The following is a 16,456-nucleotide window of genomic DNA, read 5'->3' on the forward strand; positions in this document are numbered from 1 at the left end:
TGGACAAAGTCATCACACCTCTTTGCCAACCGAGCTATATGCCAAAGACACCAACATCATATTTAATTCATATATATATATATATATGTATATACATATGTATATACACATATATATATATATATATATATGATGACTTTGTCCAAATATAAGACAAGTCTTGGGTTTGTCCCCCCCCCCCCCAAAAAAAATGCTAACCTCAGTTATCGAGTGAGTCAAAAAATGACACCTTACATTGGTGTCAGGGATAGACCCACAATTTTTTAAAATGGTGGCACCATTTGACAATAAGAAAAAACTATAGGGAAAAAAATTCAAACAATGACACCGTTTGACTATAAGAAACAAATATACAAAATTATCTTCAATCGGTGGCATCATTTTACTAAGAAAATGACACTAACACGATTCAAACTTGGGTCTTGGTGGAATAAAAGCCTTGCAAATCAACCTACCAAATAAAACTTGTTCTCATTGTAGTTTCAAAATACATACGGTGACACACAACAGATTAATACGGTTGCACCTTCGATGAATGAATAATATGGTGGCGCGTGCCACCATAACCACCAAAGTAGGTATGTCCCTGATTGTTGTCCTTAGATCCAAATTCCATGTGAGGCCGCTTGGGTTGTTGATGATCAACTTTTGCCCCCAAATATGATATTGGTAGGTTTACAAATTTTCACTGAACAGGTGGAACTTTAAAATAGATCAAAGGCCCGCAAAGCCTCCATATGTGTTTTTTAAGCGAGTCCTGGTGTTCCAAGAGATTCTCTTAGTGTTCTGATTGATTTAAAAGGATTTTTAAGTTTTTTGGTTGATTCAGAGATACTTTTTCGACTTGTTGGTTGACATCCCTTATATTTTCCAATATTCTGGAGCACCCCTCAAAGTTTGACATGTGCCACCTCTTATACCCCAAACCAAATTTTATTGGAAGAATCGATTGAACGGATGCACATGACCCCGTTGTGCTATTCATAGGTTCCCCTCTGGTTTGGACCACCTCCAATGAGAAAGCTGTCACCATGTTAAAAAAAACCCCTCAACTTAAGGTTTCATTTTTGAAAAGCTCATAAAAACCTTCCAAAAATCACAGTGTGGATGCTCTGTGAGCATCTTTAATGGTAGGTTTTTATAAATAAAAAATGCAGTTTTTACAAGTCATTATTATTGTGGAAAGTCCTTATAAATTACGATGATTTTTGTACAAAAACTTTCGTTCTTACCTTGAATTGATGTTGAAAACATGCAGGAGACCTATAAAAAAAAGAGTAGCAAAAGCATCTTCAACAGTTTCTCAAAAATAGAGATTTTAGGCAAGTTTTTTGCTTTAAAATAGATTTTTTATTATTTCTCTAAAATAAAGAACCAACAGTCAACCAACCTTTTGTATTGTTTCTTGTCGATCCATTTTCAACTCATCAAATTAATAATCTACATAAAGCTCCACAAATGGTAGTTCTTAAGAATCCATCTTGTGGGTCCCATGTATAATATAAGTTAAATAAATATTTACATATTAATTACTATATCGGATATAAAAAAACTAGCAAAATTATCACTTCACACCAACTTCAAGGTAAAAATCACTGTTCTTGTACAATAACTCAAAGGGGGAGGAAAGGACCGACTTACATCGGTATGGGGGAGGTCCCCACTCAAATGTCAATTTATAAATAATCTAGGTAACTTTTTTACTTAACTGTCCTTAGTTTCCTCCGGTCAATTTTGACTGTTTTCTCCAGTGGCGTATAGTAGGTGATGTAGGATTTCTCAAGACCAATGGGTGAGATTAGGGGTGCTCATGAGTTGGGTTGATCGGGTTGAAGACATTTGAATAACTCAACACAAAGCTTGTGGTTTGAAAAATCTTAATTCAAACCAAACCAAACCAAACCAAACCAAACCAAAGAGCAATTCAACCCAACCCAAACCGTACGGGTTGGTCGGGTCAGTTGGTTGGTTGGGTTGATAATTTGGTACATTAAAATATTCTTCTAACCTTGAATATGTTATTTATCTACTCGTAATTTATTTTTCATCATCATCCATTTGATATAATTTATCCATATTTCTTATGTATATCATATTCAGTTAATTTTCTCATATTTACAAATCTATATTCTAGTTACTGAACATATATTCTAACGAGTTGTATAAAGATGTGAATAAATTGAAAATATATGTATTTGAAGAGCATACATGATAGTGTAATTGTCTATTAATAGAAATTCAACAATCATATTAAATCCAAAAAATAAAAGGATATCGGGTTCATCGTGTTGGGTTGGGTTCGAATAATAGTAACTCAATACCTAAGGTTTGAAAATTTTACAGCTCAATTAGACATCGGGTTACTTCGAGTTGAGTTATTTCTTGTTGGGTTAGGTTGGGTTGATCGGGTTTTTGAGCACCCCTAGGTGAGATAGCGCCTTCCGATGAAAGTAGAATAGACGAATGATCCTATCAGTATGGTAACCGGTTAATACTTCAACCGGTTAATGCTTCAGGAAATAATACTGAGTTGGATACCACATCACTCGCCACATCAGCATGGTAACCAGTTAATACTTCAACCGGTTAACCATGTACTTAAATGTTTCAAACTTTACATTTTAAATACTAAAATGGAAGTTTAGAATGTACGTTATCCAAAATAAGAATCAAGTTAAAATACGTTACATTTTCATGTAATTTACCCAAAACTTTTTTACCCGAAATTTACGCAGAAACCACTTTTCTACATAAATATATTTTTCAAAAATCCTCCTTTTTTGCTAAAACTCAAAATATATACGTATATATAGAAAACGTTTTAAATGCAACACATCACATTTGTATAAGCATTATAACCCAATCAATTGATATATTTATAAAAATAATAAGAATTTATTTATTATGATTTGAATATTTATGAAAGATAACTATAGTTTATTAATTATGATCAATATTTTATTTTATAAAACGATTTAAACTTTTATGAAATCACATATTTATCAAATTAAATGGACAATTAAGTTCAAATTGTATTGATTGTACAAATGTAAAATATTATAATATATATATATATATATAGGTTTTTACGTAAACTACATTTATTTGAGGATTATTTTTGTCTGTTTCTAGACAGAGGACCATGCTATAGAGACGAGACCACCGACAGTCTCAACTAGGGCCACGTGTACTCTTATTGTTATTTTCATTTTCTTTTTGTCTTTTTTAAATATGTGTGGGGCCCATCATCAACGTCTTTTTCTCTTATCTATTTTGGCTTCTTTAGCTACGTGCCTCTTATTAGCCGCCCTCATGCCTCGCACGTGCCTTTTCATTTCCTTTTACGTTACCCGCCTTGTCCCACGTGCATTCATCACTTGTACTTACTGCTTTAGATGTTGTACTCATCTTCCATTATGTACATTTTAAGTAACAATTTCTTTTTTGATTTTAATATCACTTTCTTAATCAAATTCAAATATAAAAAATTAAAATTAAAAGTATTAATATATTTTTTCTGATTAACTTAGATATTAAATGCACTATACGAGCCGACTAATCTCAGAGTGACCATCCGCGAAGTCATCGTATTTGAACCTCCGTGGGCACAAAAAGATTTTTACTTCTCCTTGGATTTCGAACTTGGGACTTCCAAATACTTTGACTTTTGAAGCTCAAGTTCAAACCAATCAAACATTATTTTGTGATTAAAAAATGTTTTAATATTTATATGTAGTGTGACTGTATGAGTATAACTCAATGATTATAAAATTGATTAAAAAAATTTAATATATAAAATTAAATTAAAAACATTTCAAAAACTTTTCACTGATAAAAATCTTTCTGTGGAAGACGCTCAAAGACAAAAGAAATCAACAAATAATATTTGAAATAATTGAAAAGACTAAAATACCCTTTTCGTTAACAATTTTTTTAAATGGCATAAAAGCTACAGACGAAAAAGATAACGAAATGCATATCATACGGACAAAAACTGTAATTTCAAAAGTATTGATATATTTTTAAGATGTTGATTTAAATTTTATAATATATAATTTTAAAAATGTATAATTGTTACACTTTTAAATTAATAAAAAGACAATTTTATCCCTTACTTATAAAGAGAGAGATTTCTTTTGTTACATAATTAAGAGTAATGAAAAAAATATAAATTATTTTTAAAAATTAAACACTTATTTTAAAATAAAAAAAATAACACAGACATTTATTTTAAGACTGAGGAAATATAGGATAAGATTCTTGCTACAATAATTAAAACTCAGCAACACCCACAATTTTCAAAAAATTAATATTTTTTATTGGGATTTAAAATAAATAAAAGAAAAAGAAAAATAATAAAATAATATCGTCTCCTATTAAATGGAGAGAACAGTGTATGAAATTCTATAAATTTAAAAAAAATTATTTAAAATAATTAGGATAAATTGTATGAAAAAATAACGTATTTTTAAAACTTTAATTTTGGTATCTAAGATGTAAAATTTTAAACATTTAAGTATTCGGGTAACCGAGTGAGACTAATTTTAGATAAAAAACTAATTTTTGATTAAAAAAATACATGTCACTAACTACTTCAGCAAATAATACTGAGTTGGATACCATCTCAGCATGATAACCGGTTAATGCTTCAACCGGTTACCTGGGTAGTTAAAAGTTTAAAACTTTACATCTTAGAAATCAAACTGAAAGTTTTGAAAGTACGTTACCCAAAATAAGAATTAAGTTAAAGTACATTACTTTTTTATACAATCTGTCCAAATATTTATCATTAAATAGAAATATTTTTTTAATATAATATATATTCCAACCAATTAAAAAACTTTAATATTTATATTTATAGAGATAGAAATTATCACATAACAATACATGTACATATTCATGCTCGATTCAATCCAAACCGTTCAAAAAACATTTAAATTAGAATGGACTGAACAGTTTGACTATTTTTCAGACTGACTCATACTGTAAAACCACTCAAACTATCAAAAATGATTTGGTTTGACTGATTTGAACGGTATAACTATTTCTTAAAAAAAACCCATATTGGTCATATATAAGGCAAGTTAAGTATCAGTATTTTCTCTGAAATATGGGTTTTCATTAAAGTAAGGGGTCGTTTACCAAACGTGTACCCAAGTAATGGCTTACCAAGTCACATTACCTTCCGGAGGAATATAGCAAGGACAAAAAAAATCTTACGCGTAAGAGCGAGACAAAGATCAAGAATCTTACCCGGTAAGTGAAGACGAGACTCTTACCACGGTAAGCACTAACTTGGTAAATTGTAGCATACAATGTCTTTTTGATGGACTAAAATTTTATCCAGTAAGTAAATAGTAATAAATTTTACCGGTAAACACTTACCGTGTAAGTGTTTGGTAAACGACTCACAAATTTAAAATATATATTTAAAAGTAAATTACGTTTTTCATCCCTATGATTTATTAAACATTACTAATTTTGTCCTTGTGGTTCTAAAATTTCGGTTTTCATTTATATAGTTTGCAATTCATTTTTATTTTCGTTCTTGAGTCCAAACACTATTTTTAAGTATAAATGATTAAAATATACATAAATTGAAAACCATAAAGACGATAAAAAAACAACAGATTTTAAATCATAAAAAAAAAGAAATAATAAATTATAAATCATAAGGATGAAAATTGTAATTTCAATGTTATAAAGACAAAAATAATTTTTTTAACAAATTACAGGGACTAAAAACGTAATTTACTCTATATTTAGAGATCAACGGCCAAGATTTATATAGTTGTTGAAAAATGGATAAAAATAATTGCTTTTTTAATTATTTATTAATAAGTAGGGTCCAAGTCAACATCTAATAATTAATATGAATCTTGATGGATTCCATTAAATGCCTCCATTATTGATCATTAGCATCTTCTCTCTATTATATATATATATATATATATATATATATATATATAGATATATATATATATATTTGAATTTAGATATTTTTTTACAAAGTTTAACATAATTGTTGAAACATTTTTTTTAAATCTATAAAATTTTAAAATAATATAACTGTTGTAGATATTGTAATACTGCTTGTGTTCCAAAATAAAGAGTAAGCTAAGGGGCCATTTACCGGATAGTTATTTGGGTAAGTGTTTACTAAGGTAAGATATCTTACCGGATGAATATGTTAAGAAACAAGAATCTTATCCGATAAGAACGAGACAAGGACCAAGAGTCTTATCCGGTAAGTGATGACGACGACTTTTACCATGGTAAGCATTTGCCGAGTAAATTATTGCATATGATGCCGTTTTGGTGGACTAAAATATTACCCAGTAAGTAAATGATAGTATTAAATTTTACCGATAAACAGTTACCGAGTAAGTATTTGATAAACGATCCCTAAATTTTTTGTACCTATGATTTCTTGAAAATTACTATTTTTGTCTTTAAATTATTTTACATCTCAATGTATTGTATATGCACATAATTAATATATCCAAAAACAGGAAATGACAAGGAAATTATGATAAAATATTTGATAAAAACTTATAAACCTAATTAGAAAATAAGAAATTATGAATTACCAGTTTAAATACATAATATATATATATATATATATAATTTATTAATTAATAATATATATAACAGGTACAGAACGAGATGAGGAGTACGATACCTGCCTCCATCCCCATTCACGGTTTGAAACAAATAGGGATCCTCGTCCCCATCTTCAAACGGAACGAATGTATCAGGTTCCCGACGGGTCGGAAGCCATTCCCATGCCTAAATATAAACACAGTGCGGTGTTCATTTTAAAACAGAAAAAACAATAAACTCTGACACGTGTCAGAGCATTTATTGTGACCGAGAGTGATATACATGGACAGGTCCATGTGGTTTTAATTGAAAAGAAAACTAAAGATTCTTTCAAGGCCAAGTGTACATGCCACGTGGAGTTATGACTTTTCTTGTGGGACCCACTGCTTCCACATGTCCATTTGTATCCACTCATGTTTGTGTGTATTTAATTCGGATAAAATTTGTAACCGATTCCGAACCGTTCGATCATAACCGGTCTCAAACCAGATCGGATCTAATTTGATCATCTCTATTACATATTATTAAGTCGATTACTTCTAAAAATTGTTTTCAAATAAAAACTCGTGACTTCAGTGTTACAGAGTTATGTCATGCTTAACAAACTAACTGATAAACTAGTCATGTTTGGTAGAAAAACAAGCTGCATGTTGAAAATTTAATTAAGAAACCATATACGCGGCCTAATTGGAAAAATGCCCCCCGCCCCCCTGATTTGTTAAAACTAGAGACCACGAAAAAGCCTAAGCTTAAGCCCGAAGCCTGGCATTGGCCAAGGTAGGTCCAAAAAAAGCCCAATGAGCCCAAAGCCCGGTTCAAGCCTTAAAGCCCGATAAATTTTGGTGGTAGCCTAAGCTCGAAAAAGCCTGGTTAAACCCGAAAAAGCCTGAGTATGAGGAAGCCCAATAAGGCCCTTTCTGGTGCCAAAGCCCGGCCCGATCAGGCAACTCTAATTAAAACATCTACTTGAATTGTCTTCGAAAAAGGTACACGAACTTATGGTTACCAAACATAGCCTACGTAATACGGCGAGAAAAAAGAAATGATCTGAAGAGATTTAATTCAATAAATTGTCGTAAACGTATAAACAAACAAATTAACGACGATTTACCCCCAACAACAGGGCTAGAACACGTATGAAAAACGCCCAATAAGGTTTTTCGGGTATTGTACGAAGTATTTGAAATATTGGAAATTTACACCCTTAGCTACAAATGTACACGATAATTTGCATCCGCCAAACAATTAGTGCACTCCCGATCTTGCAGCTAGATGCCACAAAAAACCCGAATAGAAATAGGCAGCGGTAGGGTGGCGGGGTGGTGGTGGCCGGTGGTGGTGGTGGTTTCTTGATCTTATGATTCTATTTGTTTGCATCTTATGTCTACTACAAGATGGCGGATATGTGGTGCATACCATTTTACGCGCTCTACGTGTTCTATCGATACATCCCAATCATAACCTGCAAATCACGAAAAAGATCAGATTTTTCTAAGCGTTTTTAAAGAACGTGGGATTACATATCGTCGGGATTTCTTTACCTTCAGATCTTGAAATTTCTTTAATGGATTTCGAGACTTGTTTTGTCCACGATTCTTCTTCCTTGTCCTTCACGTTACCATGAACATGCATCATCCCACCGTTACTCCTGCAAAGCGATATGTTTTAGAAAAACACACACACACACATATATAATTGGAGGCTTCATTTAAGAACCCAAAAATTTGTAAACCTTGAGAACCGGTGCATCATGTGCTATTTCACATGGTTTTTTCCATCTATGGCTTGGATTTAGTGTATTGATTAACATATATTTGCTTCATATTGTGAACATTTTTTATGTGTTTGTAAAACAGAAAATACAACTAAAAAGTTGCACATTGTGAACCAAATACATATGAAACAAACACATTGTGAAACAAATATATGTTAATCAATATATTAAAATTCTATTCTAGCATTAGATGAAAAAAAATCATATGAAATAATACCTTAAGATAACAGTTATCACAGTATACGGGGTTCTCATTCGATTATTCTCATATATATATATAGACTTGGGATCATGTGAGACCAGCCTGTTTTCGTGAGACCCGTGAGACCAGCATTTTACACGTAAACTTCACAGCAAAAATGCTGTGAAGGTGACTTTTTAAAACCTTCACAGTGTTTTTGCTGTGAAGGTTCGACTTTTTAAAACCTTCACAGTGTTTTTGCTGTGAAGTTTACGTGTAAAATGCTGGTCTCACGGGTCTCACGAAAACAGGCTAGTCTCACGTGAACCCAACCCTATATATATATATATATATATAAACACCAAGAGTGCGTTTGGTACGTGAGACAAAACAAGAACAAAAACTTGTCCCATTTTTGGCGCTGCATTAGACTAGTACACGACATGACTGAGGGTGACAAAAATGTGTTCTTTTGACCCATCGAAATAGGTGGAACAAAAATCAAGAAGATAGAACAAGATTTAGGGGCCTTTTACCTAAATGCTTACTCGGTAAGCACTTACCGTTAGGAGTCAACACTATAATTTATTTTACTGGGTAAGATTGTAGTACATTAAAATGGTAGCGTATGCAACATTTTACCTGGTAAGCACTTACCCGGGTAAGAGTCGTCACACTCACTTACCGATCTTTATCATTGCTCTTACCGGGTAAGATTTTTGACCCTTGCCATGTTCATCAGATAAGGAAAATTACTCGGTAAGCGCTTACCAGGTAAGCGTTTAGTAAACGGCCCCTTAATCTACCCATGTCAAATTAAAACCTTAAACCATTCAAAATTCTTTCACCCACCCAACCTCACTCTTGCCTTTCCAGTCTGGTTCATAAAGTTTAATGCAACTATTAAAACTTTTCTTGAAAATCTTTAAATAATTCGCACGAATTTGAGCGTCGAAATTTAGTCATTTTGACCATGAAAGTCAAAAGTGTCTGTTAAGGAATATAGAAGTCCTGATGTATGTCTAGAGTGAAATTACCGTAATGCCCTTACGGCTATTTCCCAGCTACCCTCACTCGACGGCAGCAAACCAAGATTCACTCGATCAGCAACTCCCTGAAAAAAAAAGTCAAAATTTTAGTATTTTGACTTCTTTTGACTCTTGAAGTCAAACGAAACGCTCTTGGCTTCAAATTTCATGAAGAATTCATCCAAATTCGAGGAAAAAAACGAGAACAAGGTTCAAATGTACATAAAGTATTACATACGGAACAAAAGAAGACTTCAAATTGTAAAAGAGTTCTTATGATTCGACATTGAGGAAGTAATAGATTGACCCTCAAAAGTAAAAGGGGACATTCATTACAATTACCCATTTGCCCATTGCATTCAAGTCCACAAGATTCTCTTGTTTATCTGTCATAAAGGGTATTTTAGTCATTTACCAACAAGTCGACCCTTCCTAAAACTGTTTCGAACTAAAAAAGTCGCGATTGTTATGGCACCAAGTTGGTAATACAACTACAAATATGCATCATTTTTGTTCTTTTAAGACGAGATTAACTGTAAAGATTAAAAATAGAAAACAAGAAACCGTACTTTAGGTGCCATGACACGATTATCTCCTTCAAGAACAACGCATCGATCGGCCACGCTATTTGCTTCAAGATTACGCCGGAGAGCCTCAATAGCATGCGGATTCCATTCACAAGCATACACCATTTTCGCATTAGCCCTATTCAAACCATAATGAAATTTTTACACAATAAATATCTCATAAGCCGTGTAAATAAAGCCTTCGGTGGATAGTAGTAACATGGAAACAACTGCTCTACACTCCGAGGTAAAGAACAGGTTTACGTACATCCCACCCCTAGACCCCACCTCCACGCAGTATATACTAGGCTCGTTTGGTTTGGTGGATAGTAGTACATCATGGGAATGTCCAATTTCAAAAACAAGTGCCTACTTTCCAATTCTACCCTTAATTGTGAAATGGAGAAATTCTTTACTCCCTCTGTATTAAGGGCAAAATTGTCATTTGGTTAATTAAAAAGTATAATAATTACATATTTCTAAAATCGTGTCTTTTTCATTGTGGACATTCATTTTGGGACGGAGGAGGTATTTGTCATCAAGAAATGAGTAGAAAAATGCGTACTTGACAAGGAACGGCAACGTGAAGTATCCAATGCCGGCGAACAAGTCTACGATAACTTCATCTTTGCAGTCAAGCTCGCCCATTCTACGCTTCTCGGAGAGATTACCCCACGAGAACATGCATTTGGTAGCATCAAATGAATAAAGAACCCCATTTTCACGATGATCAACCCACCCGTCGTCCCCAACAAGAATCTCTAACCCGCTATCTCTTGTTCCAGTGGCTGAAATCCTGCCCTAAGGGATCAAGTTTCATTTGTCGTTAACCAACTAGGATATTGTGTAACATAACATGCATGTTTTAACTGAAGGGTTATTGGCCCAGTGGTACCCTCGTTAGAGGTAGAGCCCAACCTCCCTGGAGGTCAAGAATCCAAACCACATCAACATTGAGTAGGGTACATGAGTTTTGTGTCACACACAAATATTGGATCAGGTTCAGAGGAAAACCGCAAAAAAAAAAAAAATGAAAAACCGAGGAATGCACATGTGCATACAAGTAACTGTAAGTAATTTTTCCAGTATGCACATGTGCATAACATACACACGTGCATAGAAACCAGGAAAAGTCTTCAATTTACTTGTATGCACATATGTGCATACCATATAAATGAACGGTTATTAGGGTGTTTCTCAATTTTTCATTTTTTTGGGGGTTTTCCCGTGAACCTCACTCTAAATATATTTCAAAAAACATGCATGTTTTAGAATGTAAGCTTACTTGTCGAGCAAGGCGACGAGCACCAAGTGATTCGGCCACGGTAGACCAAAGCTCATTCCCTAGTGAGTCCCATATGGAATCCTTGAAAGAAGTCATGGGAAGCACAACAATGTCCCCTAATCGTTCCCATCTGAGAACAAAGAACACAAAATAATCTCACCTATGAGTGTAGACAAGACAAATTGGCTCGTTTGATTATTATGCCAAGCTCAAGCCTAGTTTGACTTAGGCTATGAAGCTCCATGAGCCTATATGAGTTGAGTCTATACAAGCCACTTAGGGGGGAGTGTGCATTTAAACTGAAACCACAAATACACCGCGGATGGACCAAAGAAGATGATGAGTGTGCAAGTGCATTTGCCATATATGTATATGTGTGTGTGTATAAAATGTCAGGTTCGGGGGAAAACCGCAAAAAAAAAAAAAAAAAAAAAAAAACTAAGGAGAACTCTAGTAACCATTTATCTGTACAGTGTGCACATGTGCATATAGGTAATTTATAAGTAATTTTTCTAGTATGCACACGTGCATAGAAACTAGGAAACATCTTCAATTACTTGTATGCACACGTGCATAAAAGTAATCGAAGATGTTTCCTGGTTTCTATGCACGTTACTGTACTAATCAACGGTTATTAGGTGTTCCTAAGTTTTTCATTTTTTGTGGAGTTTTCCCTGAACCTCCCTCCCTCTCTCTATCTCTCTCTCTCTCTCTCTCTCTCTCTCTATATATATATATATATATATATATTATACTTCAAATAAAAGCATCACGGCAAAAAATGGAAGCTCCATACCTTGCGGGTAGTTGTTCCAAGAGATCAGAAGGCAAATTGTGACGATTCAACAAAGAAGCAACGGCTTCTTTCATTACTTTCAATGGGGAACTTGAAGCTTTTCGAATTTTAACAACATGGTCAGCATGAACCATTGCACCCGATGCAACCAAAAGATACAAGGCTTTTGTGCTCGAACTAATCTTCAAGATTTCTTGAAAATTAAGGTCATTTACCTCATCTACTTCTTCGTTTAAACCCGATTTCTTATTTTGGTAAAGCACCATGAATTCTTTGGTGATCGGGAAACAAACATAAACCCCGTTTTCCTGTGTGTATACTTTTCTCTCGGTATCTAACCATCCAAACTTCTTCAATACATCCTTTGCTGGTTTCGCATGCTTTTTATCAACTCGTAGAACCCAACGCAAAGGAATTATCTTTTGTCTACCATATATACCCTCAAGATTCATATCAAAACCCCCATTTGATCTCTTTTGGATTCGGGAATCTGTTTCATCGTTGGTTACATCACGAATTTCAGCCAAAGATAATAACGGAAGCAAGTTTATCCTCATTGGTTCACTAAACTTGGTTCCAAATGCATAACAAGAAGCGCCACCGCCAACAATAACAAGATCGTCACCAACAACACTCGTCGTGGAACGAACAAAAAGATCTTCGCCAATAGAATTCAACTTGATTCGCTTCCATAAACCCGACCCCACTTCGAATATTGATATTTCTTGATAGTGCTGTTTGATTGGACACCCTCCCATAACACCGATATAGTTTTTATACACAAACATCGTGTGTGAAAAACGTGCGTAAGGTGTAGTTCCCGTCATCTTTTCTTTCTTCCAAATGCATGAATGAACATCAAAACTGTAGAGATCTCCGAGTGCTTTCACCCCATCGAATCCTCCAAACATAAATAGTTCAGAACCGTAGGCTACCAATGTGTGGGAATGCCGTGCAGATGGTTTTTGCCCGTGAACGATAACTTCCTCCCATTTCATGTTGTGGGTATCGAGCCTATACATCACTGACGAGATGATGCCATTGTGAATCCCGCCGAAAACATAGAGGTCTGACCCTACAAAGGCTGCTGCATGCCGATGACTGTACAATAATCAATAAAGAAGACGATGATGATAATAATGATATTAAAGAATTTGGAAACCGAAGATAAAGATAACAAAGAATACGCATATAATCGGGTGATCACCTGAGAGGAAAGTCGATTCCATCACATTGAAACTGCTTCCATTCGTTATTTGTTATACTTAGAACCCACACATCGTTTAGCACGTTTCCAGGATCAGCTCTACCTCCAATCACAAACATAAGATCTCCAACTAAAGAAGCCGTGTGACCCAAACGTGGGGGCGGAGAGTTTGCAAAGTCAACTAACTCTAGTTGACCAGATACTGAATCTAGAAGCCATGAATCGTTTCTACGTGCATGCCTTCCCATGCCTCCAAAACCACCAAACAAAAGCACCGATTTGGGATTTTTCGTAGTTTCTAGCGTGCAGGCTGAATGTCCCCATAGATGAAGCTTCTCAACTGGCTCACCGGTAATCACCAATGGTTTAATAGGAAGACTAAGTTCAAGAACTCCTGCCAAATCGTATAAAGATTCAAACTTTATGCCATTTTAAAAGAAAAGAGTCGTGTAATCAAACATAAAATTAGTTTCTAACAAACTTATGGGGACCTTTTACCCTCCAAATGTCCAAAAAGTTGGTTTTCCACTAAGTCCTGTATGGATAAAGCTGTTTGTGTGGATTAATCTGTCTATATAGATCGGGAAGATTATTATTTGGAAGTTTTTTCATATATGGAATGAGCATGTTTCTTAATTGGGAAGGGAATGTTGTTGAAAAAACTTGGCTTTCTACATTAAGCTCCCCCTAGAAGCTTACAGAATAAGCAACTTTCTATATCATTAAGCCACTACCCAACAGTCATGTCATGTATAGCTAACCGAATAAGCTGTGAGTCCCATTAGACTCATGAAGCTGCTAACAAACAGGACCTAACTATCGTATTAAGAACAATGCTTTGTGAGCTAGCTTACTCCCTCTGTTCAAGAAGTAAGGGTGAATTTGGTACGTGAAACAGTACGGGACATGACCGTACAAAAATATGTTGTCCCACGTTTGGCGCGACATCAGACACGGACAAGACAGGACGTGTGTGGAACAAAGATCCATTTTTTCTATCTCACCAAAGTAGGTGGAACAAAAATTAGCGAGATGGAACAAGATTGTAAATTACTGAACTACCCATGTTAGCTAAACACCCTAAAACCTTCCAGAATTTTTTCACCCGCCTACCTTACTAGTGCCCATCCGGTTCTGTCCAGTCTTGTCTATATACCAAATGTACTCTAATGAAATTATCAGTTTAAATGGTAAATAAACAAAGGCCAACTATCTTCTTAAGAAACATCACCAATGTTAAAACCTAATTCCCCACCATTTCAAATTTCAACGATCTATATGTACTCCTTCCGTCCCTTGAAAATTGCAACGTTTAATTTTCAAACCTTCATACTAGACTTCTGCTTGCAAAGAAACGAGCATTCTTGCGAAGATGCAAAACGAGCACTAAACTTCCCAAAAATGAACAATTTTGGCAAAATGTGACAAGTTTAATGATTATTTTTGTAGTTATATCTCAATTTTGTACTATAGGATTTAGCAAATTGTATTTCAATCAAGGTTCTAAATGGTGTGAGGCATGACATGGCAGCATGGTCAAGCCTCAATTCTTAAGAGCCATGGCGAGGTCACGACGTTTTTCAAGGCATGACTCATGGCAGCAAATCTGTATATCACATGTATTATCAATTATGCATATATATGTGTGTGTGTATATATATATAAATTATAGAGGGAGATTCAAGGGAAAACCCCTAAAAAATGAAAAACTGAGAAACACCCTCGTAACCATTTATCTGGAAGGTATGCACATGTGCATACAAATAACTGAAGTTGTTTTTTGTTTTTTATGCACTTGTGCATGTTATGCACATGTGCATACCGGACAAATTGCTTACAAATTACTTGTATGCACATGTGCATACCATCCAAATGAACCGTTACAAGGGTGTTCCTTGGTTTTTCATTTTTTTGCGGTTTTCCTCTGAAAACAAGTATGAACAACCTTACCACTACTTGTGTCATCTTTAATTTCTCCTGTAGGTTGAATACCATCCTCTCCACCATTAATCAAGGAGCTATCTTGATAACCCAAATCTTGATTCATGTTCAAGAACTCATAATCACCAATTCCGCTATCGATCTCCGGTTGCAAAAACCCAATCTTTAACAATGCATCATGAAAACTGTCAGTTCTTTTCCTATTGGCTTCCATTTTCTCATTAGCAATCCCAACAAGATAATTCAAATACTCCTTTGACACCATTATCATATGGGTATCTCCCAATGGAACTTCTAACCGAATCGAACATCTAATGGCAACAATAACCCTCTTATTATTCACATTTGTAATCCCTGATTCTCTAAACCCGCATGAAATAGCTAAAGAAACTAACTTTTGAGCAGAAAAAACATCTTTGCATTCAACAGCAATGATCAATGGTTCAAACCTGAAAACAAGATTTTCTTGATTGCTAGGCTGAGTTGAATCGAAGTTGGGGTTTAGAGGAAAGATGAGATTTTGGACCGAGTTAGGGTCAGCGAATTCATGGGTGATGAAAACCCAATTGCCACCTTTGGCTTTTTTCTTGACGGTGGTGGTGGCGGTTGGGGTGGAGAGAATGGAAATGCGACCGGAGCAAGAGCTGGTAGTGAAGTAAGATGGGTGGGTGTTGAGGGTTTTGAGAAGTGGGATTATGGGTGCATCTATGTCTCCTTTTGGTGATTTGTCCGGCTCCGGCGAACTCATGGTGGCTAAAGTGGCTTTCTTTCTCTTCTCAAACTCCATTTTTTGCGGTCTCTGATGAATTTTCCGGCGGAAGTTTGAAGGTTTGAAACACCGGGGAGTTTTGAGAGAGGGGTTTCAGGAGTAAATGGGCTTTTGATTTTGGGTCATCAAGTTTAGATGGTGTGGGCCCAGTTCGGACCGGTTTATCAGTGCTAGACTAGATCGACGGGTTGGGACCGATATGATTTTTATATTCGAGTTTTGGTCCGGTTCAAGACCGGTTAAGGAAACATTTATAACAATTTTTGCGAAAAAAGAAGATTCTAAAAAAAGATTTTGAGTGTATTT

General features: G+C 34.8%; 1 protein-coding gene across 2 annotated transcripts; it reads right to left on the reverse strand.

The window, feature by feature from the left end:
* Positions 1 to 7,699: 7,699 nt before the first annotated feature.
* LOC112526701 (tRNA wybutosine-synthesizing protein 2/3/4) lies at positions 7,700 to 16,205 on the reverse strand. 2 transcript variants are annotated; one of them, XM_025137094.1, is made up of 10 exons: positions 15,831 to 16,205; positions 15,391 to 15,692; positions 13,441 to 13,834; positions 12,234 to 13,334; positions 11,438 to 11,567; positions 10,718 to 10,953; positions 10,156 to 10,291; positions 9,596 to 9,672; positions 8,145 to 8,251; positions 7,700 to 8,065 (listed from the first exon to the last, which is right to left on the reverse strand). In XM_025137094.1, the coding sequence occupies exons 1-10, from the start codon at positions 16,166 to 16,168 to the stop codon at positions 7,959 to 7,961; spliced, it is 2,928 nt and encodes a 975-aa protein (XP_024992862.1). In that variant the 5' UTR covers positions 16,169 to 16,205; the 3' UTR covers positions 7,700 to 7,958. The 2 variants fall into 2 exon arrangements, with proteins under 2 accessions (XP_024992862.1, XP_024992861.1); XM_025137093.1 differs by having other exon boundaries at positions 15,391 to 16,168.
* Between the last annotated feature and the right edge of the window lie 251 nt (positions 16,206 to 16,456).

This window comes from Cynara cardunculus (assembly GCF_001531365.2).
Source record: "Cynara cardunculus var. scolymus isolate 2C chromosome LG 14, CcrdV1, whole genome shotgun sequence".
NCBI classification, from domain to species: Eukaryota; Viridiplantae; Streptophyta; class Magnoliopsida; order Asterales; family Asteraceae; genus Cynara; species Cynara cardunculus.